This window comes from Lentinula edodes (assembly GCF_021015755.1).
Source record: "Lentinula edodes strain Le(Bin) 0899 ss11 chromosome Unknown C8R40scaffold_10, whole genome shotgun sequence".
NCBI lineage: Eukaryota > Fungi > Basidiomycota > Agaricomycetes > Agaricales > Omphalotaceae > Lentinula > Lentinula edodes.
Genome location: NW_025764316.1, coordinates 209,575 through 225,976, shown reverse-complemented (window position 1 = coordinate 225,976; position 16,402 = coordinate 209,575). Strand labels below are relative to the sequence as shown.

The following is a 16,402-nucleotide window of genomic DNA, read 5'->3' as shown; positions in this document are numbered from 1 at the left end:
GAGCACGACTTGCTGTATGCATTGCAATTAGGTATTGAATCCTTTCTGAATTTTCGATATGATCCACACCATTTACACATATGCCAAATGTAGCTCAGTGCTCTTCTTTTTCAGCCATAAGCTTTGCTTCAAGAGCCTCTGCTTTCGCTAACCGCGACTTCCTACTCTCTGCTATTTCAGCCTTCTTCTTCTCAATGAGAAAAGCCGCCGTTTGGTCCCATCTGTACGCCATGTAACCTCCATAGCCAAAGACACCCATCGCAAGGGCATGTCCACCCAGATCTAACATACAAAAGGTATGTCAACACGAAATTTCAACACGTTTAAAGGAAAAGTACACACTTTCAAACAGATTTCGTTTCTGAATTCCGAGCTGGCCAAATCTGGCAGCCAGGCCAAATAATGAGAAGCCTAGAATGTTGGCTAGCATCGACATGCTCTTCTTGTGTGGTCAGATAGGACCTGTTCGCGGTGTCAAGGAAAGTATTATGGATCCAGCGCTTGATTTAGGCGCCGCCGTTGATCGGAGTTCGTTGTTCCCCTTTGTTCTCTCTATAATCGCTCTACTCCCTCTGTTGTTGTTTCGATCCCCTTCAATATCTTCTTGAACTTCAACACGCTATCATGTCCTCTACCGAAGAAAAGTTCGAAATCGCCAAGAAGCAGAAGGAGACGGGGGATCAGGCTTTCAAGGAGGGGAAAGCGAAAGAAGGTAAACAACTCAATGTAGACTGCCTGGGTTTAGTTTTGCTCGAATGCTTGGACTAACTGTTCTGCTTTTCAGCTCTGACTTCGTATCATGGGGTGCGCCCTTAATCCTATCTCAGATATTGTGTGGCGTTTGATGCTCATCTACTCCCCAGGCTTTGATGTACGCGCAGGGGCTGGACAAGCGAGTGAAGAATTTTGACTGCCAGAAAAGATATTATTGACGCTGTCTTCGTTCAGAAATGCGTTCAAATCTATGGGGATGACAGAGCCTGCTGAAGCTGGCAAAGAGAAAACCGAAGTGAGTGCTCTGCAATTCGAGTATGACATAGTGATTCGATTCGATCATCACTTGTCTAGGTGGATGAGCTTCTAGAGAAGATCTATAACAATATGTCTGCATGCTACATGAAGATTGGAAACTGGAAACGTACTCAGGAGACGGCGGAGAAGGTTCGTGCCTTCTCAAGCATTTTCCATCTATAAGCCAATCTCCTCCTTCCATAGGTGCTGTCGAAGAATGAAACGAATTATAAGGCCATGTATCGTAAAGCCAAAGCCTTAGCTGAACAAGGGTATCTTGAGAGAGCGTACAAATTATTTTCCGATCTGATAACGAAGAATCCTTCAGGTATACACACCCTTGACGTTCTGTATCCTTGGTATCCTCCTCATACGCGATTGTGCTCTTTTCAGAGGCTACTCTGTATGAACAGGAACTTGCTCGATATAAAGCGATTGACGCTCAACGTGAAAAAGCCAACAATGCAAAGCTGAAGGGTACGTGTTTGGTCTTCTCTCCCTATTTTCATACCTTCATTTTCGAATAGGTTTCCTGAACAAAGCGGAGAAAAAAGCCTCTGCCCATGCTTGAGTTCACGACCTATCATTGCTTCATCTGATCTCAATTCACCAAGCCAGTGTCTATATCTTCATATCTTAATGCCGAACTGCGTAGGCTTATTGTACATAGAACTCGGAAATAAATGTATTTTTCTTCTCTTGAAAGTATTCCAGTCACGCCAACTTCACCACCTTCGGATCGATGAATCTTTCAACAGTGAATCCACCCTCTGGTGATTTGACGACTCCAGCATTTTCAAGAACACTGTACACAACTTGATCAGTCAGCTTGTGTGGCTTGACTGGAATAGAAGAGAGCTCGCCTCAGAGTATTCATAAGGACGTCCTTAGGAATAGTGAGACAATCTTGAGGATAACCTACAGTTTTCATCCATGCCTGAATGAACCATTTAAGTGATGTACTTATCATTGAGCTGCATAACACACCTCAATGTCTTCCTCGCCATACCCGAACCGAGACTTGATAAAGTTCACGTTCTTCGTCGCTCGACTCTCAGCTGAGTCAAAAGAGCGAACATAGCTTGACAATGTTGTCAAAAACTGCTTCAAGGCTTCTGTGTTGACGGAAGGTTGAGCCGCCACGAGCCAGGAAGGCCAAGGTGTAGGAACCGAGCCAATCTATGTAGCAGGAACTCTACGCGCTCACATACACGAGAAACGGGTTACATACGAAGCGGACTTCACCCGAATCAAGCCAGGGCTTAGTAGTAAACCACTCCCACATGAACGCGGCGGTCGAATGATCATTGACAGAGTCGATGAGACCCCGTATATCGTTATTTACTAAATATACAAACATCTAACGTCGAAGACATTGAGAGAAAAAGGTACTATCAAACACACCTTGGAAATTCATGCTCTCCGAAGGCCAACCTTGCTGAAATCCCATGACATAGGCCATTGTTTGGCTTCCGCTAAATTCAGAGTGTCATGACTCAGCGACAGAGTGTAATAATTCACTCTCACCTGCCCAGCCTGGATATGCCTATTATAGAATCTTTGAGATCACTAATCTTCTCGTACTTCGAGTCCTTCCCTGTAATTACGGCCCTGTGTATTTCACGGGTATGGTCAACCACGGAGTTTCTTTCAGCCTCCACACAAGATCTGTACCAGTTGAGTGGTGTGGTCACATAACTTCCAACAAGTTTATATGCCTCAGAACCATTTGCAATGCCAGAAATGAGGGGGTCGGTGAGAGCGCTGGTGTAACATCAGCTTCGCTTCGATGAAAGGCTGTCAGACTTGCATAGCAACATCGATTTCATCTTTCGTGAGACGAGAGATCAGTTGTCCAGTTCCACCTATGCGCAAGGTTTGGTCTACGTGAAAACAGCTTTCAAGGAGGCAGGAAGCTCACTAGGGCATTCAACCAACGCGATTGTACGACCTTCGTCTGCTTCGGCGAATTGAAGGAGTGGAGAGGAGAAGTGTTCGCGGACTGTAGGGTGTCAGTGAGCACGATAGCATTGTGGTGCATGGCTAGCTCCGTTACCATATCCAATTCTCAAAGGCATCGCAGCAGGACGAAGAGAAGGACCGTCTACTAGATTTATCATCCCCAGGATCTTCGGCAAGCGTTTCGGGCCGGTAAATCTGGGCAGTCACAGCACGCGCATGTGACAAACGTGAATAGGCGTCCAAGCGTGACGCAATGTTTCTTGCGAACGCTGTTTCTTGACACTATTAGTCTCTACCATGGATCACTCCGTGACGCTGGGCATTTTGAAGCACTACTTTACGCACGTCAAAACCTTAGCTGCCCACCTCAAGGAGTCTCTGTCTGCACCAATTGGTAGCCAACCACTGGGACCTTTTGTGTCGGAGAACGATGAGAGTATCTTCCGAAATTTACTTGAAACGACCTTTGTCGCGACTCAAACGTCGAATGACTCAATCCCATGGTCTCCACATCCTCATATGGGAATGAAGGATGTGTGTAACTTTGTGAATTTCTGGCGAGAGATCAGGACTAATGTCATGAAAGATTATAGAGAGATCTCAGGAGCTACTCCTGTCCCGAAAGATTCAAACTCACACCATTACTCAAGGATACTCTCTCGTGATCGGTGCTTTTTTGTTTCCTTTGGGTCTTACTGAGGCTTTGGCAGAAAGATGGTAGTAGAGGAGCTACCATTTCTCATGGACGGTTGAACAACTTATTCGTCAACACCATTGTAACGGCGCTTCAACGACTGGAGTGGAACTTGCTACTTCAAAGGTCATTTCTATGATTACTCTAAAGACCTTGATCGATGACCCGAAGCAAACAGGATTGGTGTCGATGCTATGATCTATCTTCTCACTCAAACCAGCATGTTTGTTTCGTTGCCAAATGGATGTCTCTGCCAAATGACAGGGCCTCTTCTTTTGCACGCTGTTCTCAAAACAGAGCGCGAAAGGATTACAGAATCGACAAATAAGAGAAAGCGATTGAACTCCGACAATGGGCTTTCCGATAGGCCACACAAACGCTTGAAGGTCAGCTCTACTGCAGGCCCGAAACGACCACTTCTCAAAATGCGCATGTGTGTTAATTCTATATATTCTGTCATATCTACTGATTCAAACATAGACGATCTCCAATGGACATTTCGTTCGCGCGACAACGTATGTTCTATGCCCGTCCAAATTTTACTCCTTCCAGATACATTGTCGTAGGACTTCCGTTAAATCGTAAGGATCAGACTTGGTATAATCCGCCGAAACTCACCGATATCGTAGATGTGTTGAATAGACTACAACTGTCCTTTGGTTCAAAAATTGTCCAAGATCCAGATGTTCATGCTCAGGCTGAAAAAAGTCGACGTTTCTCAAAATATGTATTTCCTCGACAGTATGGCCTCGCTAATGCTTCCATGTTTGAGGTTTCGAAATACGAGCCTTCATATATTCCTGATTTTGCGGATCGAGATAGTGAAATTGAGGTGATTACTCTGTCGTTGGAAATTATCCAATGCGACTTGAATATTTTCACAGATGCTGGGTCCATGCAAGACTCCAAAGAGAGTAAAGGCGGTTTTACCACTTTTGGAAAAGTTAATATGGAGGCACGGGAAGTGCAAGTATCGATTGTTACGAGATAGGTCATGTCCGTCGAAAGTACTATCACAGCCCGGTACGGCTTCCTCATTAGTCCACCGCATTCTCGCTGATTGCTCCTTAGTAGAAAACGATATGGACGGGACTCTGATATTGGTCAGGATGCCTGTTCGCCTCTAGATATCCTATTCATGGATAGTTCAGGATATGATGTCTGAAAACATGTCTCAATTACGTTCGCAAACTTCCCTGAAGCTCAATTCCTTTGACTCTGAAGGGAAAACAATTTCTGCTTTTGGCCTTACCCAAGCTCAACAGGCCGCAAAAAGCAAGCCTCGTTTCATGAATTTTGCAAGTGACTATAGCGAGGTACGTTACTCGCATCTCGATTCACGCTCTCTTCCGAAAATTTTCGGCAGGTTTACAAATATGTCATTTGGGTCACAAACGCTGTTATCCCGAAGAGCTTCTGGGGTACCAGAGCAAATTTCCGACTCGTTTGCCAGCGTAAGCCAAAATTTTCGTCACAGTTTTCACGTCCATCCTCCTGAAGCACCTAAATACAGACATCAAGAAGTTCATCGTGTGTCGACGATACGAGACTCTAACCCTACATCACGTATTGCAGGGCTTCAGCACGTCCGGATGTGAATGGCTCATGCCTTCCGGGGATGGTCAAAATCAAACAAGAGTCTCAGTCTCAGATGATCTCAAACGGCGCGAGCTCCTGGAAGACTTTATGTTCTGGTTCTTTGATTCTTTCATTATCTCACTTCTCCGTGTACGTCTTCCAGTTACGTTGCACGACATCGATATGTCCAAACGACTATTCTAGACAACCTTTTATATTACGGATACTTCGGCATTTCGCAATCAAGTGCTTTATTTCCGACTTGACGACTGGGAGCGGCTCTGTGCACCGCTCATTGACCGCCTCACAAATGGCACATTCGAAAAGTTATCCGACGATGACGTAGTGGAAATGTTGAGGCAACGCGAATTAGGATTTTCCTACGTCCGGCTCCTACCCAAAGAAACCGGTGTACGCCCTATCGTCAATCTAAGGCGAAAGCAGGCCTTACAAACGGTATGTGAATCGATTCATCATCATTGAACCTCGAATAACTCTGAACAAACCAGGGTCCCAAATTATTCCCTCACAGTCGCTCAATTAACCAGATATTGCAAACTACTTTTAGGATTCTAACATATGAGAAAGTAAATGGAGCTGCTCAAATCCGGCCTTCAATACATTGATTGAGCACATCTCAGGAAATCCAGCCTCATCTCATTGGCGCTTCCACATCTGGCGATGACGACGTGTATGCAAAACTCAAGAGATTCAAGCAGACGCTTCCCTTGGACTCTAATCAAAGAATGTCGGTTGTTATACTCATGTACAGATGAATCAAAGACCTTGACGGAACACACAATACTGCAGGCCAAAACTTTATTTCGTCAAAATGGATGTTCAGGCATGCTTCGATACCATCGATCAACAAAAGTTGCTGGAAATTCTCCGGAAGCTCATCTCTCAGGTGTGTAGATAGCACGACTCGCGGACGCCGAATATGGATGCTGTAACAATAGGATGGCTACATAATTCAGAGATTTGGTCAGGTTAGCACAATTGTCAACCGACCCAAACGCATGTATCTCAAGAAAGCCATACCGGATGGTAAGCGCGCTTGCTCGTTATGTAGGCGGCGTACTCACATTGAAGACATTCGAGATGATCATCCTCACTTCTTACAATATGCTCTTGAATTAGCAAATTCTTTGCGTAACGTCATATTTGTTGATCAAGTCAGTACGGGTAAACTCACTCTCTAATTCAGCTAACTACCGATTACAGGTAATATACCCTTCGACGAAAGCACAGACTGTTCTGGAACTCCTTGAACAACATATAACGGAGAATATCGTAAAGGTATGTGCCTTGTTTGGGAGACTTATCTTGGCAGTGAATGAGTTTCAAGATTGGAGCTGCTTATTATCGTCAAGTGGTCGGCATCCCTCAAGGATCCGTCCTGTCAAGCATATTATGTTCATTTTTCTACGGAGACCTTGAAAGGCAGCCAGATTTCCCAGATTTTGTTAATGACACTCAGAGTGTAAGAGCACACCACAATATTCACTCAGTTCATTTATTAACAATTTGCAGTTACTCATGAGACATACCGATGATTATCTTCTCATCACTGCCGACCTGTCCAAGGCAAAAGAGTTTCTCAGAGTAATGAACAAAGGTTTTGCTATGAATCACTTCTGTGACTTTTATGATTGTGACCGGTCTTAGGGCATCCGGAATATGGATGTTTCGTTTCAAGAGACAAAACTTTAACCAACTTTGATCACGACGAGCAGATAATGAACGTTGTTTCTCCTAATCAAGATTGTATGGTTCGTTCTCGTTGGTCGTGAAACTGGGACTGATAAATTGCAGTCTTTCCATGGTGTGGATATGCCATCAACATGGTAGATTTATCCGTGGCCGTAGACTATCTCCGATACGCCAATTCCCGTCAGCCAGTTTCAACTACAAGTTCTTTGTCGCGACTCTCACTGATGGCTCTCGATTTCAGGTCTGGGTGATACCTTGACTATTGCGCGAGGGCGTTCGACTGGTCGAAGTTTTCTCAACAAGATGTTACTGTAGGCTCGTGTATGTTTTTTTCTGTTTGCAGGCGTTAATACTCGACTTTCAACAGACTCGCGAAGAGACGTAGTCATATCATCTACACCGATTCAACACTCAACTCTGAACATACGATCCATTTGAATATCTATCAAAACTTTCTACTTTCGGCGATGAAAATGGATATTTATGTTCGTGATTGGGAAGGTAAAATGCAACGCGAAACTGATCAACTCATCAAGGGTACGACAATTTTCCGAACTAATGATACGGAATTTGGAACGCTGATTGAATATACCGTATAGATACTGTCAATCAGATGTTTGTCTACTGCTTTAGTGCGATGCGCAGTAAAGCGCTGAATCGTATTGCGAAAGCCAACGCCTGTGATGTTTTAGTAAAGAAAGCAGATGTACTTTGGTCGGGATCTCTGTCTTTCATTTTTGCGATGTTTGTTTGACATATGATATAGGTTGGGTGCTTATGCTTTTCACAAAATCTTGTCTAGTCGGCCCCAACGATATTCTTCTTTATTGAAGAGGTTAAAATTCGATATGGAACGAGGAAAGAATCGACATAGACGCAACAGATTCCGCAAAGTCCTTGATGACGGTTCTGCTTTCAGTCTCGAAGTTAACCGAAGCTGATAACGTGACCAACATCCGGACCCCTAATTCCCGAACCAATTTCCTAATAAATCCATGATCGCACATTCTCTCATTTTCTCATCTTTTCGTCTTTCCCAGCGACCACTGCCCACTCTCATATACTGTACACGTCCTGCTCTAAAATCTTCGAACGCGATATCTTTCCTGCACACATCCACCATGTCGGAAAAGACCGGATTTTATTCCTTAAAGGCCGAAATGCCTGGCAACAAAACTTTCGATTTCGCGGACCTTGAAGGCAAAGTGGTTCTGATTGTAAACACGGCTTCTGCCTGGTGAGGCCTCGCCCTTCATCCCAGATGGTGATCATTTATTCAAGCATTTCTCTTAGTGGGTTCACGCCTCAATACAAAGGTGCGTTTGTGATCAATCACTCATGTAACCAGATGTTCAATGCTATCCATAGGTCTTCAAGCTCTATACGATAAGTACAAGGACCGCAACTTCACTATAGTGGGCTTCCCTTGTAATCAAGTATGCCTTATCCATCTCGCCTACTCAACGATTCTTACTGTTATCAATCACCACTTTCAGTTTGGAGGCCAGGAACCCCTCGATGATGCCGGAGTCGCTGAATTCTGCACAGTTAACCATGGCGTTACATTTCCACTTATGAAGAAATCTGAAGTCAATGGGGACAACACCAACGAGGTTTACCAATTCTTGAAGTCGCAAAAGTCTGGCATTCTTGGTCTCACACGTATCAAAGTACGTATCATCATACCCGGGTCGGCTCCCACGCTCACATCCCTCCGTAGTGGAACTTTGAGAAATTTTTGATTGACAAACAGGGCAACGTCGTCAACCGTTGGGCTTCAACCACCACTCCTCAAGCCATTGATGGTGATATTGCTAAGTTGGTCGCCGCTTGAACGACGTATGTACTCATTAGAAAGCGAGATATTGTATCAGCCAACTACATTTTGTATATAGGCATAGAATGTTTGCACGTATTATATGTATAAGGAAATGTCTGGATCGTCATCTGTTGGTATCCGGGGTTGGTGTTCCTCTCGTCCCCTCTCGTCCCCCGAACTAGAGCAGGTCTTTTCCTTTCGGCCTTATGGAATACACACGGAAGAACAATTACTTACGACGAAGCTATATTACTCACTCAGAAATATACACCGCAGGTGTCGGACCTCGGCTAGTCATAATCATTCATGTACTGACTTGATATAAGGGTATATGAATTTTTGCGCTGTATTTCGATTTCTGCAGTTCGACTTTAACTGTGTATGGTGGATATACACACAACCCGGCGCTCCCGACTTGTCGACTCTGGGAAGTACCGGTCACCAAGGTATATGCTTCTAAAAGATTATTAGCCAGTGAGCCAGAAAAAGACTGAAACAGAGTACTCTAATGCTTGTTAGATCTGTCTCCAATTCGAAAGCTTTACTCAATTTGTTACTTTCAGCAGGCGTTGTCAAGCCTATTTGTTGTCTGTGCGTTCGAGATGTCGCGGAAGAAGGCTCACCAAATCATTGTAGTCGGTTTTCACGGCAGTCCTGACTTATCGCCACTTACATAGAATAGAATCGTGAAATCGCAGCCCATTGACATCGTGGAACACCCGATGACCATTTGAATCTCGACGTGGGGGTCTGCAGGGGTATAGATATCATTTTTCATGTTGGGGAAAAATTAGATACTTAAATCCATATAATGGAAATCCCAGACTGGTCGTCTTGAATGAGTAGGTGGGAGCCTATACTATGGCAGCAGAATCTGAGGTTGAAAAGGGTCCGAGAATCAAGAAGCTTATAAGAATAACACACTATGTACGTGCAAGGACGATGCACAAGTGACCGCAATTTTGAGCAAGGGATTCATCGAAGAAAGCTTTTCAAGTAGGATTTAACAGAGGCATTACGGTCGCCGCTACGATAGTACAAATTTATGACCTACCGTGAAACCAGAAGGATCCGGGTCAATGAGTATCGGCTGAGCATGATTCTGGAAGCGTGAAGGCAATGTCCGATGTGAAAAAAACATGAGAATATACTCACCAATGCCTTGGTATCTGAATTCCGAAGACATGATCCATTAAATAATGAAAAAGAGATCATAAGATAGTCGAATCCTCGACATAATGATCCTCGGATGTTGCAAGATATAAGTCGAGAACCGAAAAACTGCAGTAACAAGGGGGTCAGCAATGTATATCGGGTGGCGCATGTTCGAGCTCGTCGTTAGACGTAGTTCGACGTCTGGATTTCTGAGTGAATCAAACTTAAAAGGAACGGGAAATTACGTTATCAAAGAAGTACCAACGCTCCCGGCGATACGTGATCGGGATTTTGCTCCTTTGCATACATTTGGTCCACTTCAAATAAGAATGAGGTTCTTCTCTTCTGCCCTTTTCTCCTTAATCTTGTTATCCAAAACTCTCCGTGAACGTAGAGCTATTTGCGTGGTACCCAGCAAACACTTCTACTGTTTATTCTCGGCGTTCCTCTCCCTCCGAATTTAACATCATACTTCTACCACATACGAGACCAACAAATTGAGTATAGGGGAGCTGGATATGTGAGCCCATGTTTCATCACACGCAAATCAACGTATAATTAACTTTTCTGTCATTCACTTTAGCAGTCGCCAGTTTTTACTGGTGGTTCTTCCTCAAAACAACGTTACTGACTCGACTTCTTACTTGCTTCCTCATCCTCGAAGCCTTGACGGATAGGCAGCATCACTACCAAGGACGTAAATCCCGACGCGACCCCACCTTAACGAGACGGCGGCGCTTTCAGTCTTTCAAACGCGTGCTTATAAGGCGACTGATTAATTCTGTAACATATATCTCTAAGCAATGGACGTCTTAACATTTCTCGTCCTTATCATTGGGCTCGTCTACTCCTTATATCTCTACTCTCGCTCCGGCAAGCAGGCCTCACAGTCGGGTATAGTACGCATACCGCCAGGTCCGAAACCGCTTCCTCTTTTTGGCAACATCTTCGACCTGACCGCGAAGGAGTTATGGGTAAAGGCCACCGCCCTCGCGCAGACCTACGGCCCGGTATACCAGCTATCAATATTACATCCTTCACTTTCCATAAGCCAACCTTTAGTGTTCCTTTCAAGTCCAGAAGTATGCTTTGATTTGCTGGACAAGAAAGGCGGGATGTATTCCGATAAGCCGAAGTTGGTAATGGCAGGAGAACTTTGTGGGTATGTATGAAATCCTCCACCATGTGCGGATGAACTCAAATCAATTCTTTCAGATGTGACGATATGGTCGCGTTCACCGGATACGGCGCGCAGTCAAGGAGACAAAGAAAACTTATAGGTCTGGCCTTCTCCAAAGAGAGGATCCCCGCGTACCAAGGTTTGATTGAAAGGGAAACGGCTGGTTTCTTGACTGGCTTAGTATCCGCACACACTTCTTCTGCTTCTACCGCGTCATCATCTTCCCAACCTCTTCCTTCTCGCTTTCTCTCGTACATCCCTTTAATTCGTCGGTACGCTGGGCAACTCACACTCTCTGTCATTTATGGATATACTGTTCCAACATCCTACACACAAAATGTTCACGACAAGTTTTTGGATATGGCTGAAGACTGCGTGGACATTCTCAGCAACAAGATTGCGTCAGGAGGAGGAATATGGCTAGTGGATATCTTTCCCTGGCTAAAAAAGGCTCCAAAGTCTCTCGAATCCATTCCGCTCTTCTCTTTCCTCCCTAAATCTCGAGCATGGAAGGCGAAAATGGTTGAATTTGTGGAAAAACCTTTTGAGTGGGTCAAAGCAGAAATCGAGAAAGGAACGCAGAAGCCATCTTTCTGCTCCACGCTTTTGGAAAATTCCGATGCCGTCGTTCCCTCTGCAGTAACTAATGGACACATGAAAAGGAAATCCGATATTTCCCCCGAATTACTTTCATCATGGGCGTTGGCTTCTTCTGCTGTGGCCAAACCGGTCACGGCAAACGCAAAAGAATATGCACAATTCGAATTCGACCTCAAATGGACCGCGAATAGCATGTATTCTGCCTCCGGAGACACAACTGTCACCACTGTAATGCACTACTTTCTCGCCATCCTGCAAGACATGGACACAGGTGGCGAAGTCGTACGCAAAGCGAGGAAGGAGCTCGATTTGGTTACTGGATTGGGTAGGTCTAACTGTCAGATTTCATCTGTCGATCTCATTCCTGACATTCCCGTTTTCACTCCCTTTCACAGCGGACGACTCCCCTCCAGCAATCAAACCCCGTCTTCCAAGTTTATCGGATCGATACGTCGACGTTGATGTCCCAGATGCAAAGGGAGGCACCAGGAAAGTCAAGAAACCTAGGTTTCCCTATGTCGAAGCTGTAATGTCGGAAGTATGGAGGTGGGGTGTAGTTGTACCGTTAAGTGAGGGCATTCTGCTTCTCGATGTCAGAGTTTTCACTGACTGCACGTTCTCTTAGATCTTCCGCATCGGCTGACAGAAGATGATGTGTATACACCTCCTCCTTCACCATCCAACCCTAATCCTTCGCCCATGTTCCTCCGTAAGGGCTCGTTAATTTTCGGAAATATCTGGTCTATACTTCGCTCCAAGGAATTGTTCGGAGATGACGTGGATGAATTCAAGCCGGAGAGGTATCTTCCTTCACCGCACGAAGAAGCCGTTCTATATGGGCCCCATGACGAGGATGAATACGAAATAATTAGAAAAGAGAGAAAGAAACGCGATCCGCGTTCTTATGTGTTTGGGTTTGGTCGTCGGCAGTGTCCCGGACAAAATTTAGTCGAAAGTAGTGTTTGGTTACTTACGGCCACGCTACTGAGTGCTGTCGATGTACGCAGGCCGTGTGTCGAGGGCGAGGATGGAAAAGAGAGCGTGATCATAGAGAAAGTAGACTTCAATAACAGTGTGTTCAGGTGAATGAATTTCTTGACATTTTCATCCTTATATTGTTAACATGGCTCTTGGATGTTCAGAACCCCGGACCCTTTCGGTGTTGATATCAGGCCAAGGTCAGAGAAGGCACTTGAAGTCATCATGCTTGCCGGGGAAGGCGAAGAAGCCGAAAGTCTTTAAACCCGATGGCGTTGAGTATCAAAAAGTGTGGATCACTCTCTTGTATACTATAATTTTCTTAAATCATGTTCTCTTCACCATTCTCTTCGCTTATTTTCTCCGCGCTTATCTTACTTTTATCTTTTACCCATTCCCCTCGCCCTTTATTTCACTATGGGCTCGTCTTTTTCCGCTCTCGTTGAACATTCACGGTATCCATTTCAGTCTCCCTGCTGTCCATAAAATCTCACCTTGATTCATCATTAGCCGTCAGTCTCCAAATCGTTTCTTCATTTGAGCTGTTTGCCATCATATATCGCAACTTTTATGTGACTCAATAGCAATGTACATTTATCAATAGTCTCGACTTACGAACGAAATTTTGGTTACGAATTTTCTGTCAGTGTCAGTCGTGTGTAGTCGTGTGTTCAGCTATATATGTTCAGTCGCTGAATATCAGCGCTAAAACGTTTCCCATCTCCGCTAGAACATCATCTTGTAAAGTTGTAAACAAACAATGCCTATTCTTGGGGATTCAAAGAAATTTTCGCCTCCAAAACAAAGCTACTTTGAAAGCCTCGAAGAACTGGACGAATGGGCTGGTACCTCTTCGCCAGTGTTCGACAATACCTTACAATTGTATCCTCGAGCCAATGGAAACGAGCAACGAGGAAGACTCTTGGTGAAAACCAAAGGCTTATCGATTACGATTGTTGCTAATTCTGATTGAACTTCTCAAGGTATGCCACGACTACAAGGTTTGTCGTGTTGCCATTTTTAACGATTGCTTACAGATTCTCTTACAGGGTGGATACACTGAGAGCCCATTTTCTTTATCTTATACATTCAACTTTTGGTCAAGTTGCGAGACTTTTGTATAGTGGGTCATTACATGGGTCATTCGTCGTGCTAGTCTTTTATATCAGTCCTCAATTAGCTTTTCTCATCATCGTGTTACAATACCACCGCCAGGATGGATCAACGCATCTCATAGACAGGGAGTTAAGATACTAGGGACGCTGTGCGTTCAACCCATCAAATCTGTTTCTCGAAGTTGATTTTCCACAGGATATTTGAGGGTGGCGGCGAACAGGACAGTTTACGGCTTCTGGTGGGCAAGTTACCGAAATCTCGCACTGGACCAGTATCCCAGCCGACTACGCCGACATCCCTGCCATTATCGCCTCACTATGCTCGCATACTGGCTGATCTCGCAAAGAAGCGCGGATTTGACGGCTATCTATTAAATTTTGAATGCCCACTGGTCGGTGGAATCGAACAGACCCGAGCACTTGCTGCCTGGATCACTATCTTACAAGCCGAGTTGAAGTATAAAATTGGAGATCATGCGGAAGCGATGTGGTGAGTTACTCGATGTTCTTCAAAGTACTCACGCGCTTTTGCACTCATTCGTTCGTCTAGGTATGATAGTGTTATCATCAACGGAAAATTAGCGTGGCAGGATCGTTTAAACAGCCTTAATCTACCTTTCTTTCTTTCATCCTCCTCATTATTCAGTAATTACACGGTACGCAAATTCACAACCGAGAAGAAGCTCCGCTGAGGTTTCTACATAGTGGAGAAATAATTACCCTTCCTTGACCGCGCAATACTTCCTAAGTCTCGACTCTACACTTACTGGGGATGCTCATACTTATCCGCACATCCACCGCAAGAAGCTCCATGATATATACATGGGTGTTGGTATGTCATTACCTGCCTCTTGTGGACACTCTACCATTAACAGCTGGCTGGGTAGATGTATGGGGTCGTGGATCACATGGGAACGGTGGCTTTGGTTCTTTTAAGGCTATCTCTCATATCGCACCGTCCTCGCTCGGCCTAAGTGTCGCTCTCTTCGGTCAAGCTTGGACGTGGGAATCTGAACAAGACAAACCTGGATGGAATTGGGATTCCTGGTGGACTTATGAACGCAAGCTCTGGGCAGGAAAAGCCGACCCAGCGGAGGAAATTACGGTACCCGTTATGCCTCCGCTAAAAAACGGCGAATCCCCTTGTGAGGTGGGAGTGCATGATGTATTTACCCCAATTGTGTCATACTTTCAACGTACCCCACCTCCGGACCCCCTCCTATTGCCGTTCCATACAACGTTTTCACCTGGTGTAGGAAGACGCTGGTTTGTCAAAGGTCGGGAAGTGTTTCACCGACCCGAAGGATGGACGGATATCGACAAACAGACGTCCTTAGGAGATATGGTATGGCCTAAACCTATAGTATCTTGGGAAGGCGAAATCATGGACCCGGAAGGGCTAGATCTTCCTAATGCGAAATCGCAGATATGTATGGACAATGCTTGGAACGGCGGAAGCTCATTGAGATTGAGTCTGGTCGCTTTCGGTACCGAATCGGAAAACGCGGCATTTCGTTGTATTTGGATTCCTGTCCAATCTTTAGCTACTTCTGTTGGTCGGATGTACGAAGCTTCGGCAGTATACAAACTAGAGACAGACGTAGCTGGCGTGGACATCGATGTTGCTCTATCTATCAAAGGTTCGGAATCCTCACCGACCACCCGATATCCCAAATTTGATATCGAATCTCTCCCCAGCGAAGATATGGACTTGGGGCGAGGATGGTCCCTTCTGAAAATTCGCTTTAACCTTGGGAACTCTATCATCGGCGATGTCAATCGGCTTTCATCTATGGGCCTTGTCATTACTATTGTTTCGGAAGAGACCACCCAGCCGCTTGCTTTTTCTTTACTCTTAGGGCAATTGAATGTCTACCCCAGTATACCCTCCAGTATACCTCCACACGTCACATCCCTTCTCTGGGCTCACTTTTCTCCTTCGGAACCAGAAACAACGTCCCTTCCAAACGTGCCAGCGTCCCTCGGCGTTCTGACCTGGGAAATATCTACTTCTTTCCCTTCTCATGCTTTACCACGAATCACATCCCCAGACGATCCCTTAGCGGCGTGGCCCGCCCAACCTTCGGCAGAGGCATGGTTTCCGAAACTCCTGTATGCCAATGTTTATGCTCTCGAGTACCAGACAGATGGGACACCGAGTAAAGTTGAGGATGCAATCTGGATCGGGACGAGTGGATGTGGCTATGAGGGGATGAGGAATACTTTTATTGTGCAAAGCGGTATCGCTCTATCGTCTACTCCAGACACTGCAACAGCTGGGGAGGGAGTTCTGCGCATAGGTAATGGGAAAATGAGGTTTTACGTGCAGGGCGTAACGGAGACAGGCAATGTACTTGATTGGACTCGATGTGTATACATAGATATGTAACGACACTCATCCGTACATTCATGTGAGTAAACACGTCGAAGTTCATACAGCTGTTAGCAATATTATAGCAAACTCCAAAAAAAATATTCCTCAAAAGTTCCGTCTGAAGACCCGTTGGCCAGCTTTTGCATGTGGAGCTTTGGCATTGACTCTGTAAACCCCGTTGTTGAGGAGCATTAAACTATGTTATATATTTGCTGATAGCTGG

At 45.1% G+C, this 16,402-nt stretch overlaps 7 protein-coding genes across 7 annotated transcripts; 5 read left to right on the top strand and 2 right to left on the bottom strand.

Annotated features, from left to right (window-relative positions):
• Nucleotides 1-94: 94 nt before the first annotated feature.
• On the bottom strand, nt 95-436 carry C8R40DRAFT_1040899 (uncharacterized protein; the record flags this gene model as incomplete). Its single annotated transcript, XM_046223956.1, has 2 exons — nt 95-282; nt 343-436. 2 exons carry the CDS (start codon nt 434-436, stop codon nt 95-97), a joined length of 282 nt encoding a protein of 93 aa, XP_046088333.1.
• Nucleotides 437-516: 80 nt separating this feature from the next.
• C8R40DRAFT_1095419 (uncharacterized protein) lies at nt 517-1,700 on the top strand. Its single transcript, XM_046227701.1, has 8 exons — nt 517-712; nt 785-804; nt 864-892; nt 949-1,009; nt 1,069-1,161; nt 1,216-1,339; nt 1,405-1,488; nt 1,539-1,700. Exons 1-8 carry the CDS (start codon nt 625-627, stop codon nt 1,580-1,582), a joined length of 543 nt encoding a protein of 180 aa, XP_046088332.1. The 5' UTR covers nt 517-624; the 3' UTR covers nt 1,583-1,700.
• Nucleotides 1,701-3,109, bottom strand: C8R40DRAFT_1095415 (uncharacterized protein). The gene is made up of 10 exons (XM_046227700.1): nt 3,068-3,109; nt 2,933-3,013; nt 2,822-2,876; nt 2,686-2,775; nt 2,539-2,622; nt 2,416-2,486; nt 2,243-2,355; nt 1,999-2,190; nt 1,875-1,948; nt 1,701-1,816 (listed from the first exon to the last, which is right to left on the bottom strand). Exons 1-10 carry the CDS (start codon nt 3,087-3,089, stop codon nt 1,726-1,728), a joined length of 873 nt encoding a protein of 290 aa, XP_046088331.1. The 5' UTR covers nt 3,090-3,109; the 3' UTR covers nt 1,701-1,725.
• Nucleotides 3,110-4,184: 1,075 nt separating this feature from the next.
• C8R40DRAFT_1040769 (uncharacterized protein) lies at nt 4,185-4,794 on the top strand (the record flags this gene model as incomplete). Its single annotated transcript, XM_046223943.1, has 2 exons — nt 4,185-4,499; nt 4,552-4,794. 2 exons carry the CDS (start codon nt 4,185-4,187, stop codon nt 4,792-4,794), a joined length of 558 nt encoding a protein of 185 aa, XP_046088330.1.
• Nucleotides 4,795-8,079: 3,285 nt separating this feature from the next.
• C8R40DRAFT_1040978 (glutathione peroxidase) lies at nt 8,080-8,792 on the top strand (the record flags this gene model as incomplete). The annotated part of the gene is made up of 5 exons (XM_046223963.1): nt 8,080-8,195; nt 8,252-8,274; nt 8,327-8,394; nt 8,455-8,628; nt 8,679-8,792. The coding sequence occupies 5 exons, from the start codon at nt 8,080-8,082 to the stop codon at nt 8,790-8,792; spliced, it is 495 nt and encodes a 164-aa protein (XP_046088329.1).
• Nucleotides 8,793-10,735: 1,943 nt separating this feature from the next.
• Nucleotides 10,736-12,954, top strand: C8R40DRAFT_1181875 (cytochrome P450; the record flags this gene model as incomplete). Its single annotated transcript, XM_046232959.1, has 5 exons — nt 10,736-11,094; nt 11,148-12,037; nt 12,108-12,281; nt 12,338-12,794; nt 12,855-12,954. 5 exons carry the CDS (start codon nt 10,736-10,738, stop codon nt 12,952-12,954), a joined length of 1,980 nt encoding a protein of 659 aa, XP_046088328.1.
• Nucleotides 12,955-13,402: 448 nt separating this feature from the next.
• Nucleotides 13,403-16,194, top strand: C8R40DRAFT_1235929 (glycosyl hydrolase family 85-domain-containing protein; the record flags this gene model as incomplete). Its single annotated transcript, XM_046233399.1, has 8 exons — nt 13,403-13,615; nt 13,674-13,691; nt 13,740-13,813; nt 13,871-13,954; nt 14,002-14,295; nt 14,356-14,461; nt 14,511-14,637; nt 14,681-16,194. Exons 1-8 carry the CDS (start codon nt 13,451-13,453, stop codon nt 16,192-16,194), a joined length of 2,382 nt encoding a protein of 793 aa, XP_046088327.1. The 5' UTR covers nt 13,403-13,450.
• Between the last annotated feature and the right edge of the window lie 208 nt (nt 16,195-16,402).

Coding starts and splice junctions, on each gene's coding strand:
- C8R40DRAFT_1095419 (XM_046227701.1), top strand. CDS start 625: ATGTCCTCTACCGAAGAAAAGTTCGAAATCGCCAAGAAGCAGAAGGAG. Junction 713..784: donor GGAGGGGAAAGCGAAAGAAG/GTAAACAACTCA, acceptor TCTGCTTTTCAG/CTCTGACTTCGTATCATGGG. Junction 893..948: donor TACGCGCAGGGGCTGGACAA/GCGAGTGAAGAA, acceptor GTCTTCGTTCAG/AAATGCGTTCAAATCTATGG.
- C8R40DRAFT_1095415 (XM_046227700.1), bottom strand. CDS start 3,089: ATGCCTTTGAGAATTGGATATG. Junction 3,014..3,067: donor GCCTTTGAGAATTGGATATG/GTAACGGAGCTA, acceptor GACACCCTACAG/TCCGCGAACACTTCTCCTCT. Junction 1,817..1,874: donor GTCCTTATGAATACTCTGAG/GCGAGCTCTCTT, acceptor AGTTGTGTACAG/TGTTCTTGAAAATGCTGGAG.